Source organism: Schistocerca gregaria, chromosome 3 (assembly GCF_023897955.1).
Source record: "Schistocerca gregaria isolate iqSchGreg1 chromosome 3, iqSchGreg1.2, whole genome shotgun sequence".
NCBI classification, from domain to species: domain Eukaryota; kingdom Metazoa; phylum Arthropoda; class Insecta; order Orthoptera; family Acrididae; genus Schistocerca; species Schistocerca gregaria.
Window position 1 is genome coordinate 588,088,573 of NC_064922.1, and position 14,260 is coordinate 588,102,832.

General features: G+C 40.8%; 1 protein-coding gene across 1 annotated transcript in view; it reads left to right on the forward strand.

Annotated features, from left to right (window-relative positions):
- The window catches only part of LOC126354530 (zinc carboxypeptidase-like), a 127,111-nt gene that overhangs the window by 14,133 nt on the left and 98,718 nt on the right, over window positions 1-14,260 (forward strand). The window contains exon 2 of the mRNA XM_050004258.1: window positions 11,720-11,879. Within this exon, the coding sequence (XP_049860215.1) occupies window positions 11,727-11,879 (153 nt within the window). The 5' untranslated portion in view covers window positions 11,720-11,726. The remainder of the gene's footprint in view (window positions 1-11,719; window positions 11,880-14,260) is intronic.

Consider the following 14,260-nt stretch of genomic DNA (forward strand, 5'->3'; position numbering starts at 1 on the left):
TTGTCTCAAATAGTCTCATCGACGACCCGGGGTTAAACTCTAATCTACTGCCCTTCTCGAACACAGTCTTTATTTATGAAGGTATTACGTTGTATTACGCTGTCTATTATGATAACGCGTTAACTGTACAGAGTGGGCGTTTATAGAAAATGAAGCCTGTAAAGAAGCTACATTAGTTCTCATACTCTTCAGTTGCCAATAACTACATCGAAAGTTGCCCATTTATCATTGCAGTAAGCAGGCTATCTTTTGCTGGTAGATATACGGAAAGATTTTTCTTTTCCTGTAAAGATTTTCAAACGTGAATTCTGATATAGATAAGAATGTATTTTCCAAGGAGTGCTGAAGTCTTAATATCTGTCTCCAGAGATATCTTGTTTGTAGCGCAGCTGGGAAGCTTTTGAGTGGCCCATTGACTTGTAAGTGGCTTTCGTAACAGTCGGAGGCGTGTGCTTGGGAGTGACTCTTGATATTCGCTGAGGTGATAAAAACTACCTTTAATCATCCATGATTGTGAAAGTGTTGCCGCTACAGGTAGTTGTAAAGTTGTACACGAACTGAACTCTAGATTTATGTCCCATAAATGTTTGATTGCATTCATGTCTGGCGTTCTCGGAGGTCAAATCATACGCCCGAGGTTCCCAGAGTGTTGTTCAAGCAAATCACGAACCACTGTTGCCCAGTGACAATTCTATCGTTGTTTGGCAACATGGAGTCCATGAACGATAGCGAGAGGTCTTCAGTCAATGATCGATCAACTTTGTAGGCCACTATAAGTAATGGCACTTCCTCACACGTTTATTCCGAGTGTCGATGTCATGCTGTTTCCTTCGGCATGTTCGCTCGGAAAATGGTAGAGATAACAGCAGGAATTCCTGTTGGGTTTGAAACCTATTGTCAGTGACATAGCGAGACGCTGCTCTACGGCTCTTGTCCGTCTCACGACAACCGTCCTTACGCTTGTTGCGTAGCAGCGACTAGTACATCATACATTGCAGACGTATTGGAGGGTCTGCGCTGATGTGCAAACAACTCGAACTACTTCGGTCATGGTGTGGTCACGGGCAAGTTCAAACCTAATAGCACCTTTCTGTCACGTCTGCATGTCGATCCGTCTTATTGCAATGATTCCATGCAACCTGCTGGCACATACCTACAACAGTATTGTAGTAAGGTTTTTCTCTACGTAACAATTGAATCATTGAATGGAATCATGTCTGCAGTGAAGGGTCACCGAATCCTCTGGCACCAGTTATACACCAGCTACACAGGTCCACAGTTTTTGTACTTGTTTAAAACTAGTTTCCATGTTATCATATTCCAATATATCCCTGTGATTAACTTGCCCGTATCACCGTACAAATGAGATAAGGGCGAATAGGTATTGCTATTATTATTGTTATTATTATTATTATGTTACATTATTTCGATCTACGTTGAGCATAACTGGACGACATTGATGTTTGAGTAGAATCACTGGATGGAAGAGGAACAATAACAGAGTGATAGATTCTGCAAAGAAGTGGCTCAGCGAAATAAGAGACGTTTGTTTATCATGCCCATTACCTGACGCGTAGATTCGACCAATGCTGAATCAGCGCCGCAGCTTTCCTGCAGGTGTGAGTCTGCCTGCGTCGAGTGTTTGATGCCCTCTGCTGCGAAGTAGGCGGAAATGTCACCTGCGTGCCATTGTCTCGGCTATCACTTGAAACATATCGAGTTATCCGTCTGGTATGTTTTACTGCCGCCCCCGCTCTGAGGTACTGCCACTGCAAAACCAGGGAGTCAATAACGCTCAAGGTGGGTGGAAGAGATGATGTGTGTTGTGTTTTTGTCATGTGGGAGTATGACTGCAAATGAGAGTATTGGTAGTTGAGTGAATGTTGTGGTTTTACGGATAGTGAACGAAAAATAACGGCCAAACAATCTGACTTTAGAGTAGTGTTACCTAGGGATTGCAAGAACGATACTAATGTTGTTGTTCACCTAAGGTTAGCGCCTACGCAAGTCACAGTAGATTGCTGCTAGTATACACATTCATCTACATCTACATCGTACTCCACAAGCCACCTAATGGTGTGTCCCGAAATTTCAGAAGTAAACCTCTGTGTGATGCAAAACGTTTTCTCTTGCAACGTCTGCCAGTGGTGTTCGTTTAGCATCTCGCCAGCGAGACGATCCCGTGACGAAACGCGCCGCTCTTCGTTGGATGTTCTCTATCTCCTTTATCAGTCCTACCTGATAGGGATCCCAGATACATGAACAATACTCAAGAATCGGGCGAACAAGTTCCTTATCAGCCACTTCTTTCGTGGATGAGTTACATTTCCTTAAGATTCTTCCTATGAATCTGAGTCTTGTGTATGCTTTTCCCACTATCTGTTTAGCATGGTCATTCTACTCAATGTCGCTCCGGATAGTTACGCCTAGATATTTTACGGCAGACGTTGTCTCTAGCTGTTGGTCAACAGTAGTGTAGCTGTACATTAGTGGATTTCTTTTCCTACGTGTGCGCAATATGTTACGTTTATTTACGTTCAGGGTCAACTGCCAGACTTTGCACCATTAATCAATTCTCTGCAGGTCATTCTGCAAAATTCTTACTATCTTCTGGCGTTGCTACTTTGGTATAAACAACTGTATCATCCGGAAATAGTCTTACAGAGCATCCGACGCCTTCTACTAGATCATTTATATATACTGAAAACGTCTCAGGATGTACACTACCTATGTGTGTTTTAAGTGACGCATTGAATAGCAATATGTAGTGTTTCTACAGTTACCCTCCTTTAGCCTGTCCTATTGCTGTGACGATGAAAGCATGTTGGATACTACCACTGTGATAGGATTCTGGCAGTTTATGAAAGTTACAGGCTTCGTGCAATAAGGGAAATCGGGACTCCAACGTCATCAGGAGAAAGAAAACTGGCATTCTACGGATCGGAGCGTGGAATGTCAGATCCCTTAATCGGGCAGGTAGGTTAGAAAATTTAAAAAGGGAAATGGATAGGTTAAAGTTAGATATAGTGGGAATTAGTGAGGTTCGGTGGCAGGAGGAACAAGACTTCTGGTCAGGTGACTACAGGGTTATAAACACAAAATCAAATAGGGGTAATGCAGGAGTAGGTTTAATAATGAATAGGAAAATAGGAATGCGGGTAAGCTACTACAAACAGCATAGTGAACGCATTATTGTGGTCAAGATAGATACGAAGCCCACACCTACTACAGTAGTACAAGTTTATATGCCAACTAGCTCTGCAGATGATGAAGAAATTGAAGAAATGTACGATGAAATAAAAGAAATTATTCAGATAGTGAAGGGAGACGAAAATTTAATAGTAATGGGTGACTGGAATTCGAGTGTAGGAAAAGGGAGAGAAGGAAACATAGTAGGTGAATATGGATTGGGGCTAAGAAATGAAAGAGGAAGCCGCCTAGTAGAATTTTGCACAGAGCACAACTTAATCATAGCTAACACTTGGTTTAAGAATCATGAAAGAAGGTTGTATACGTGGAAGAACCCTGGAGATACTAAGAGGTATCAGATAGATTATATAATGGTAAGACAGAGATTTAGGAACCAGGTTTTAAGTTGTAAGACATTTCCAGGGGCAGATGTGGACTCTGACCACAATCTATTGGTTATGACCTGTAGATTAAAACTGAAGAAACTGCAAAAATGTGAGAAATTAAGGAGATGGGACCTGGATAAACTGAAAGAACCAGAGGTTGTACAGAGTTTCAGAGAGAGCATAAGGGAACAATTGACAGGAATAGGGGAAAGAAATACAGTAGAAGAAGAATGGGTAGCTCTGAGGGATGTAGTAGTGAAGGCAGCAGAGGATAAAGTAGGTACAAAGACGAGGGCTGCTAGAAATCCTTGGGTAACAGAAGAAATATTGAATTTAATTGATGAAAGGAGAAAATATAAAAATGCAGTAAACGAAGCAGGCAAAAAGGAATACAAACGTCTCAAAAATGAGATCGACAGGAAGTGCAAAATGGCTAAACAGGGATGGCTAGAGGACAAATGTAAGGATCTAGAAGCTTATCTCACTAGGGGTAAGATAGATACTGCCTACAGGAAAATTAAAGAGACCTTTGGAGAGAAGAGAACCACGTGTATGAATATCAAGAGCTCAGATGGCAGCCCAGTTCTAAGCAAAGAAGGGAAGGCAGAAAGGTGGAAGGAGTATATAGAAGGCTTATACAAGGGCGATGTACTTGAGGACAATATTATGGAAATAGAAGAGGATGTAGATGAAGACGAAATGGGAGATACGATACTGCGTGAAGAGTTTGACAGAGCACTGAAAGACCTGAGTCGAAACAAGGCCCCCGGAGTAGACAACATTCCGTTAGAACTACTGACGGCCTTGGGAGAGCCAGTCATGACAAAACTCTACCAGCTGGTGAGCAAGATGTATGAGACAGGCGAAATACCCTCAGACTTCAAGAAGAATATAATAATTCCAATCCCAAAGAAAGCAGGTGTTGACAGATGTGAAAATTACCGAACTATCAGTTTAATAAGCCACGGCTGCAAAATACTAACGCGAATTCTTTACAGACGAATGGAAAAAACTGGTAGATGCAGACCTCGGGGAGGATCAGTTTGGATTCCGTCGAAATGTTGGAACACGTGAGGCAATACTGACCTTACGACTTATCTTAGAAGAAAGATTAAGAAAAGGCAAACCTACGTTTCTAGCATTTGTAGACTTAGAGAAAGCTTTTGACAATGTTGACTGGAATACTCTTTTTCAAATTCTAAAGGTGGCAGGGGTAAAATACAGGGAGCGAAAGGCTATTTATAATTTGTACAGAAACCAGATGGCAGTAATAAGAGTCGAGGGGCATGAAAGGGAAGCAGTGGTTGGGAAAGGAGTGAGACAGGGTTGTAGCCTCTCCCCGATGTTATTCAATCTGTATATTGAGCAAGCAGTAAAGGAAACAAAAGAAAAATTTGGAGTAGGTATTAAAATTCATGGAGACGAAGTAAAAACTTTGAGGTTCGCCGATGACATTGTAATTCTGTCAGAGACGGCAAAGGACTTGGAAGAGCAGTTGAACGGAATGGACAGTGTCTTGAAAGGAGGATATAAGATGAACATTAACAAAAGCAAAACGAGGATAATGGAATGTAGTCAAATTAAATCGGGTGATGCTGAGGGAATTAGATTAGGAAATGAGACGCTTAAAGTAGTAAAGGAGTTTTGCTATTTAGGAAGTAAAATAACTGATGATGGTCGAAGTAGAGAGGATATAAAATGTAGACTGGCAATGGCAAGGAAAGCGTTTCTGAAGAAGAGAAATTTGTTAACATCGAATATAGATTTATGTATCAGGAAGTCGTTTCTGAAAGTATTTGTTTGGAGTGTAGCCATGTATGGAAGTGAAACATGGACGATAACTAGTTTGGACAAGAAGAGAATAGAAGCTTTCGAAATGTGGTGCTACAGAAGAATACTGAAGATAAGGTGGATAGATCACGTAGCTAATGAGGAGGTATTGAATAGGATTGGGGAGAAGAGAAGTTTGTGGCACAACTTGACTAGAAGAAGGGATCGGTTGGTAGGACATGTTTTGAGGCATCAAGGGATCACAAATTTAGCATTGGAGGGCAGCGTGGAGGGTAAAAATCGTAGAGGGAGACCGAGAAATGAGTACACTAAGCAGATTCAGAAGGATGTAGGTTGCAGTAGGTACTGGGAGATGAAGCAGCTTGCACAGGATAGAGTAGCATGGAGAGCTGCATCAAACCAGTCTCAGGACTGAAGACAACAACAACAACAACAACAACGTCAGAGATTTTAGGTGCATGAGTTGATCTGAACGCCATACTTCACTAGAACAAGTGCAGCAAAGAGACTCATATTGAAGTTGACTATTAGAGAGAATGTAACTAATCAGAGACATATAAACAGTCTGAAAGTGTTAGAAATGGATTTTAGGAGAAGGTCAGAATGAATTTCCAACATAGAACATTTAAGAACCACTAGAGTAATAAAGGAAAAACTAATTTCAGAACGGGCAATGGAGAGGAAACTGAGGAAAGAAGAAAATGTTGGCTAAGGACTACTTGGCTACCAAATGTACAGATGACAATGAGGAGATTTGGTGCAAAAGAAGAGGGCTCATAAGATCGAAATACCTAGAGGAACATCTTGAAGGGATTGTGATTGATTCTTATGCAATATTCATTATAATAAATATTTATAATAATTACTATTATAATACGTCCCCAGTGTATATCGGAGAGAAAGCTTTGTGTCTGTTATCTGTAATATATATGAAGTGCAGTGTATGTGTATGTGTAGAGGATATCCTCCCAAACCCCTGGATCGATTTCAAGCAAATTTGGCACAGAAATAGCAGATTTTATGAGTATCAACAGGGTGCAGTTTATAACTGCCTGGTTCTGACAAGAGTGGAGATATGGGAAGAAAAGTCTTTTAGGCTGCGCTCCACTACAGGCATGTTGTATGAACAATACGGGCCTGCCAAATCAAATTGGTTTGCAGGGCAGGCCAATGGACATCTAAAAATGAGAGGTGGAATAGGAAAGCTTTCAGTGGCCCACAAAGTGGCCATACCGCAAATACTGAAATGGAAGTAACGGCATTTGCTCGGTAGAAACGTAGAGAAGGAATGACACTTCTATGCGATGTCATACGAAACACAGCTCATGATTGGCACGGGAACACGTCGTAAAATTGAAATCCAGCTCTGTGTGGTGGTATATGAATGATGAATCGCAATGGATTTGTGTTGCAACGTCGAAGTATAGAACGTTCCTTGTTTAGCGTCTTCCACCTTCATATGTAAATAAATAGGTGACACGTTATAAAACTGAGAAAGAAGCTGGCTTACTCCTTAGAGCAAATCTGAAATTCTGGCGAGACTCTCTTTTACTTCGATATGCCACCCAGCACAACAGTCGAAGGAACAGGCGCCGACGGTATACTGGTCCGTACTATTGGCAGTGAGAAATCATGAATCAGCGTGATGTGTAATGTGTGTGCTTGTCGATGTCTTCCTCAGCCGTAAACCTATACCAAAGGAAAAGCTGCTGGTTGCTGACATATTCCGTTACAACGGAAAAGGATGGATAAGCAAGGAGTTGCCTTCGCACAGTCTGGAGCAGGACTCCAGGTGCTCTTCTAAAGAATCGTAGGATGTTAATCCTTGATACTTTCAAGGAACATATCGCACCAGCAATGAAGGCAGAAATTCTGAACTTAAACACAGATCTCATCGTCATTCCAGAAGGCCTGACTTCGCATTTACAAATGTTTGATGTGGTGGTGAATAAGCCATTTAAAGAATATCTGGCTGGAGGTTGATCCCTGTACTCCGACATATGAAACAAGTGTCTCAAGTCTTACTTTCTGATTCACTTCTCACAGTAGCTCCGTTGTTAAGAACCTAGAAAGCCTCATGGCAGGACCAGATCAGTAGGTTTCAAACTGGCAATGGAACGATATGTTCTACCTCTACATCTACATCCATATTCCGCAAGCCACCTGACGGTGTGTGGCGGAAGGTACCCTGAGTACCTCTATCGGTTCTCACTTCTATTCCAGTCTCGTATTGTACGTGGAAAGAAGGATTGTCGGTATGCTTCTGTGTGTGCTCTAATCTCTCAGATTTTATCCTCATGGTCTCTTCGCGAGATATACGTAGGAGGGAGCAATATACTGCTTGAATCTTCGGTGAAGGTATGTTCTCGAAACTTTAACAAAAGCCCGTACCGAGCTACTGAGCGTCTCTCCTGCAGAGTCTTCCACTGGAGTTTATCTATCATCTCCGTAACGCTTTCGCGATTACTAAATGATCCTGTAACGAAGCGCGCTGCTCTCCGTTGGATCTTCTCTATCTCTTCTATCAACCCTATCTGGTGCGGATCCCACAATGCTGAGCAGTATTCAAGCAGTGGGCGAACAAGCGTACTGTAACCTACTACCTTTGTTTTCGGATTGCATTTCCTTAGGATTCTTCCAATGAATCTCAGTCTGGCATCTGCTTTACGGACGATCAACTTTATATGATCATTCCATTTTAAATCACTCCTAATGTGTACTCCCAGATAATTTATGGAATTAACTGCTTCCAATTGCTGACCTGCTATTTTGTAGCTAAATGATAAGGGATCTATCTTTCTATGTATTCGCAGCACATTACACTTGTCTACATTGAGATTCAATTGCCATTCCGTCCACCATGCGTCAATTCGCTGCAGATCCTCCTGCATTTCAGTACAATGTTCCATTGTTGCAACCTCTCGATACACCACAGCATCATCTGCAAAAAGCCTCAGTGAACTTCCGATGTCATCCACAAGGTCATTTATGTACCTGTATATTGTGAATAGCAACGGTCCTATGACACTCCCCTGTGGCACACCTGAAATCACTCTTACTTCGGAAGACTTCACTCCATTGAGAATGTCATGCTGAGTTCTGTTATTTAGGAACTCTTCCATCCAATCACACAATTGGTCTGATAGTCCATATGCTCTTACTTTGTTCATTAAACGACTGTGGGGAACAGTATCGAACGCCTTGCGGAGGTCAAGAAACACGGCATCTACCTGTGAACCCGTGTCTATGGCCCTCTGAGTCTCGTGGACGAAGAGAGCGAGCTGGGTTTCACACGACCATCTTTTTCGAAACCTATGCTGATTCCTACAGAGTAGATTTCTAGTCTCGAGAAAAGACATTATACTCGAACATAATACGTGTTCCAAAATTCTACAACTGATCGACGTTAGAGATATAGGTCTATAGTTCTGCACATCTGTTCGACGTCCCTTCTTGAAAACGGGGATGACCTGTGCCCTTTTCCAATCCTTTGGAACGCTTCGCTCTTCTAGAGACCTACGGTACACCGTTGCAAGAAGGGGGGCAAGTTCCTTCGCGTACTCTGTGTAAAATCGAACTGGTATCCCATCAGGACCAGCGGCCTTTCCTCTTTTGAGCGATTTTAATTGTTTCGCCATCCCTCTGTCGTCTATTTCGGTATCTACCATTTTGTCAACTGTGCGACAATCTAGAGAAGGAAGTACAGTGCAGTCTTCCTCTGTGAAACAGCTTACGTAGAAACTCATTAACTTCTCGAGATAGTGTCCTTTCTATGGGAATTTGTGGACCTAGATTTCATTCACTGTCTCATTCAACATCATGTAAAGTCAATTGAATTCCAAACATACTGTGAAGTTCTTTTCTTGTTGGCCTTCAGATAATTTAAACCAGTACTACGCCTATGTTGTAGATATCTTTACTACAGTTAATTCTTGTCGCAAAGTGTACCATTTTTTTTTCACGCACCTGTAATCGCCGATAGCCCATTACTTTATTTTACATTTTCGGCAAGTTTCCATGCGTGTTCGCAGTTGTTGGGCGTCCTCCCCTACTTCTCAATAACACAAAACGTACTGCTCCTATTTGAACTTTCTCGAAGCACTCCGTTAACCTATTAAACAATAAATCGCAGTCTTCCCTTCGCCTTCCCTCTAACATTTTATTTGCGTTCTTTCCAGTTTTTGTTGCTCGTAGTTGTAATTCCTACGTATTTAGTTGAATTTACGGCTTTTATATTCGATTGTTTTATCGTGTAACCGAAGATTAAAGAATTCCTTTTAGCATTCATGTGGATGACCGCACACTTTTCATTGTTTAGACTTGGTTGTCGTTTTTCGCCTCAGTCACGTATCTTTTGTAAATCGTTTTGCTATTTGTTTCGACCTTCTGTTGACGTTACTAGGCGATAAAAGACAGCATCCTCTGCAGACTACAAAATCTCCTCGTTTCAGGGCAGTACTTGCACCCACCGTCCTTAGTTACTTGTTGGATATATTCCAACGTCCATCTTCTCCTACAGTTTTTACCCTCTAAAGCTGTCTTTCGTACAATGAAAGTTATTCGACGATGTCCTGTCATCTCGCTCCTTGTTCTTAGCAAAGCTTTCTACAACTTTCTTTCCTCTTAGGATCTGCAGAGAATCTTCACATTTCTTATCTTATCAGGCTATCTCAAGTTCAGCATCCTTCCAAAGCAGCACATGTCAAACGATTTGATTTTCCTCTTTTCCGGGTTCCCCACAGTAACCTTAAAGATCATGGTGTCATTACGGGTGAATGGAACGTATATACTGTTTTAAAAAACACTCGTAGGTTGCAGAATGTTTTTATTAACTTAAGAACTACGCGTTTCTCTCGGATAGGGCGTCATCAAGTTAGCTGAAAATTTAAGGGAATCTCTGTATTACAATGAAATCGGCGTGGTTCTACTCTGGATTACTACAAAAGCAAATAAGCTTCAACATCCGATCGAATTAAATTACGCAGACAAACGTAATGTAACTTACGTTAAACGAAAATAACTTTTCTACTTCATTATCCTGTTAAACCGCTTTTGAGCATAAGGATTTTCTATGTCTCTGTGCATAGCTTTCGATCTGGCATGTCCTGCAGGTACTGTATATTCCCATTTATTCAATTATCTCTAATTTATTTCTTAATTTATCCTTAACTATTACAATTAACACTATTATCACACTGTAAACCTGACGTCAGCCCAATTTTTTGCACGAGCTAGTATGTATACTCTATGCGAATACGACCGAACCTCTGGGCATTTCTTGGTTTCTTCTTCGCTCTCTACTAATGTCTGATCCCGTTGATTTTATTTCATTTATTTTTAATATTTTTCCATATAGGTTGCCTTTCAGTATGTATTATGCGGCAGCATGCCTTATTGGCGGATGTTTTTTGATAGACAGTTTCTGATATTTCAACGTGAGTTACATTACGTTTTTCTGTATAATTTTATTCTTTCGATTTTTGAAGCTTATTTGCTTTTATAGTAATCCAGAATAGGACCACGCCGAACTTATTTTAATGTAGTCGTTTGCTTCAATTTTCAGATAACCTGATAATGCCCTATCCGGCCGAAACGCTTCGTTCTTAAGTTAATGTAAAACAATCTGCAACCAACGACTGTTTTTAAATAGTAGCAATAGAAGATTGCTATACCACAACGCCATGGTGGAATGAAATAGTTTTTACAATTAAGAACATTTATTTGCTAGCTCTGAGGAGGCCTGCTAAGTATTACTAAAGCAGCGAGTCCAGTAACGTAGGAAATATGTAAGAGGAACATGTGACCATCTCTTAACTCATTTTGCAGCTTATTTGATACATGAATACACGATGCACGACGCAATGGGGCATACAGTGGACGGCTGGAGTACTACTGGAAAACATGCAAGAGCTACGTGCTATGGCAGCAGCTGAAGGCCTTGATGCATGGAGAAGAGTAGAAGAGGCCTGTACGCTTCTGTAGGAGGTGAATGATGGCCAAATGATGGTTAAGCTTTGCTGAAGAATGTATATCCTGATTCGTTTATACTGTCGAGCCTTCTAGGAAACCAAGAAAGTAACCATAGCCTCCACCAGCGTAGGCAATGAAATGACGCTCTTCAGTAATCGAAACTTTTCATCCGACTCAGATTCGAATGGTTGATCTCTCTTGCAGATCAGCTTAAATTTTTGTGCACTGACCGTGAATGGAAGGGATCCGCTTTTCAGACACAATTCGCGTACAGACATTCAGTTTGTTAAGAACGCACTGTAGACATTTATTCTCACTTTATTGGCTCTTATGAGTACAACAGTAATGGTCCAGGACATGAGAGCTATGCCTCTGGGTTTCAGTTTCAGGATGGATCCTCGAATTTTAATGTTCCTGGTGGCTGTTGTGGTGCTGGTTGCCGGGGAGATGGTGCGCTACGACGGCTACCGAGTTTACCGGCTGCTGCCAGCGGATAAGGACCAGCTGGAGTTCCTTAGAGGACTCGTCAAGTATCATCCCGACGTGAGTATTGCTTCACCACCCTAGCGGAATGTTCCATTTTGTTTTTGGCTGCTGTCCTTGTAACAGCATTGGGACTGAAATGTAAGTCGGGATGTCTAACCTTGCTTAATATAACTATAATAATTACGAAATATTCAATGACTGAATTTAATTATATTGTTCAGATTAATGTGCCGTTTAACGCAACAAGCAGTTATGCTATAAAGTTTACGTTAAATTATCATTGGACAGTCGTAGAGTGAAGGTTTATCGGCTTGTGAAGGAGAAACACTTAATGTTCAATGGAACTACTTCCTAAGTACAGAATCTAAATACTATTCACTTTGATTACAAGTTATAAAACAACTAAATGTAGCGTGAAAACCTACATTTATCTCATTGAAGGATATTATAATTCCTAAGAACCCTACTGTACAATCAAACACCGTACCTGGCGCACTGGAATACTGATAATTTCATTTACTATCGGTGTCGACTACAGTTCGATTCTTTCTTCCGAGAACTCCAGAGGAAACACTTACAACACAAGCGGCGACCACAACAACTCACCTTTTAAAAACTGTACTCATGAATATGTTATATTTAAAATAAATACCCAATCTCAGTTTCACAATTATTTAGTTTGTGCTTTAACCAATTTGTTATCAATGTCTTGTGTTGTGAAACTTTTCTTCTCTGACAAAGAACAAGTTGGTGGATCATGTACTAGCTCCCTATATTTATATGAGATCGAAACTGCTTTTCTCTTTTGAAAACTTAGTTCACCTTTTACATATTGTACACGAAACGTTCTCTAATTATCATAAAGGAGCAACCTTTTCATCGAAGCATTCATGACAATACTTTGTGGTTTTCGGACTTAAATGATAATGACACATACATAATAGCAAAACTGGTTCTCAGTTAGTTGCCACATTAAATTTATATATTTTGAAACATCACATTTCCACTAACACAATAGAAAAGATAACGCAACAATAATTAGTAAATGAAATTGTTGTTGAACAGAATGCACTCCGTACGAGAAAAGGGAAAATTATATCATAAATTCAGTTCGCAGTGCTTACAGATACACTTGTAAGATTGCGATAATCATATGTGTTGTCCTTTTCAAACACGAGAAGCAAAAATAAGTAATACTGACATCTCTCTTACCAAAATAAAAGAAACGATGATTTATTTTGCCTTACTACGGTTGGAGCGTCCAGTCATCAGATTGCATACAAACGGTCAAAAAAAAAAATTAATTAATGTTTTCAATGCAGTTTTTACCGGTTCGTACCACAGTAACCGTTTGTTGAAGGACTGACTTGGACAATAACGAAACGGGTGCGATGCTCTCCTCACACAGTAAGACTCTACACGCCAAAACCAGCAGTATTTCCTTATCTCGTGGGTAGAGACCACTTTCATAATGAAAGGATATTTTACCCTCAGGGAGCGATTAAATTGCGCACAATTGCAGTACCTACACAAATAAAATACAGTTTCATAACTTTTATAATATCTCTTGTTTTGTACGGAAACAATAAGTTCGAACTAAATCAATACAAATCCACTGCTGACCACTAAAACTGCAACACCACGAAATAGGTGTGCAACAAACGCCATGTTAGCGTACATTCCGCTACACGTTTGAATATGCAAATGGTTAGTATCTCAACCCCACCGCGAAATGTAGACGGAACTAACACCTTCTACATTCCGTATGCTGCATCAGGAAAGAGTTCATATAGAAAACTCATTTGAATGGTGGTTGTATGTCAGATCGTGTCACTATTCGTGTAAGAAGGAGAAACCTGTACCAACACGTGTATGGTGTATGAATCTGTCAGGGGAGGGAGCGTTTCTTATCGAGGAAGATCGGCTACCATTCGTCCGCATCACAGGCCTGTCAAGCGAGCTTCGAGTCGATGCCTTCAGGAGGTTCATATCCAACTCCACGCTGGGTTCCAGCAGCCGCGCTCGGCCAGGTTCGAAAGGACTGACACTTTGTTCTCTCAACCATGCAGTATTACACTGCAACGTCTTGCAGTATCGTGCTCAAAAGTATACGAACGACCTGAATTGTGTTACACCTGATTTGCATGCAACCCATATTCCATAACTTTGTTGCAGGTGTCTTAACGTCTTTTCAGTAAAGTCGTTTGGACAAAATAGATGCTACAAGAAACCACTAGAGAACACCGTTCTTTAAGGATAATCAAATAGATAAAACGATCACACAAATATTAGAAGACACGTTATTTGAGGTGACACAGTCCTTAGAGCTGGTAAACACAAATTTATTTCAAGAAATGGTATTACAAAATGCAAGCATCCTCTGGAAATTACATAACTAAAATTTTTGTACTGGACCGGAACTGCTATCCGACAAGTAT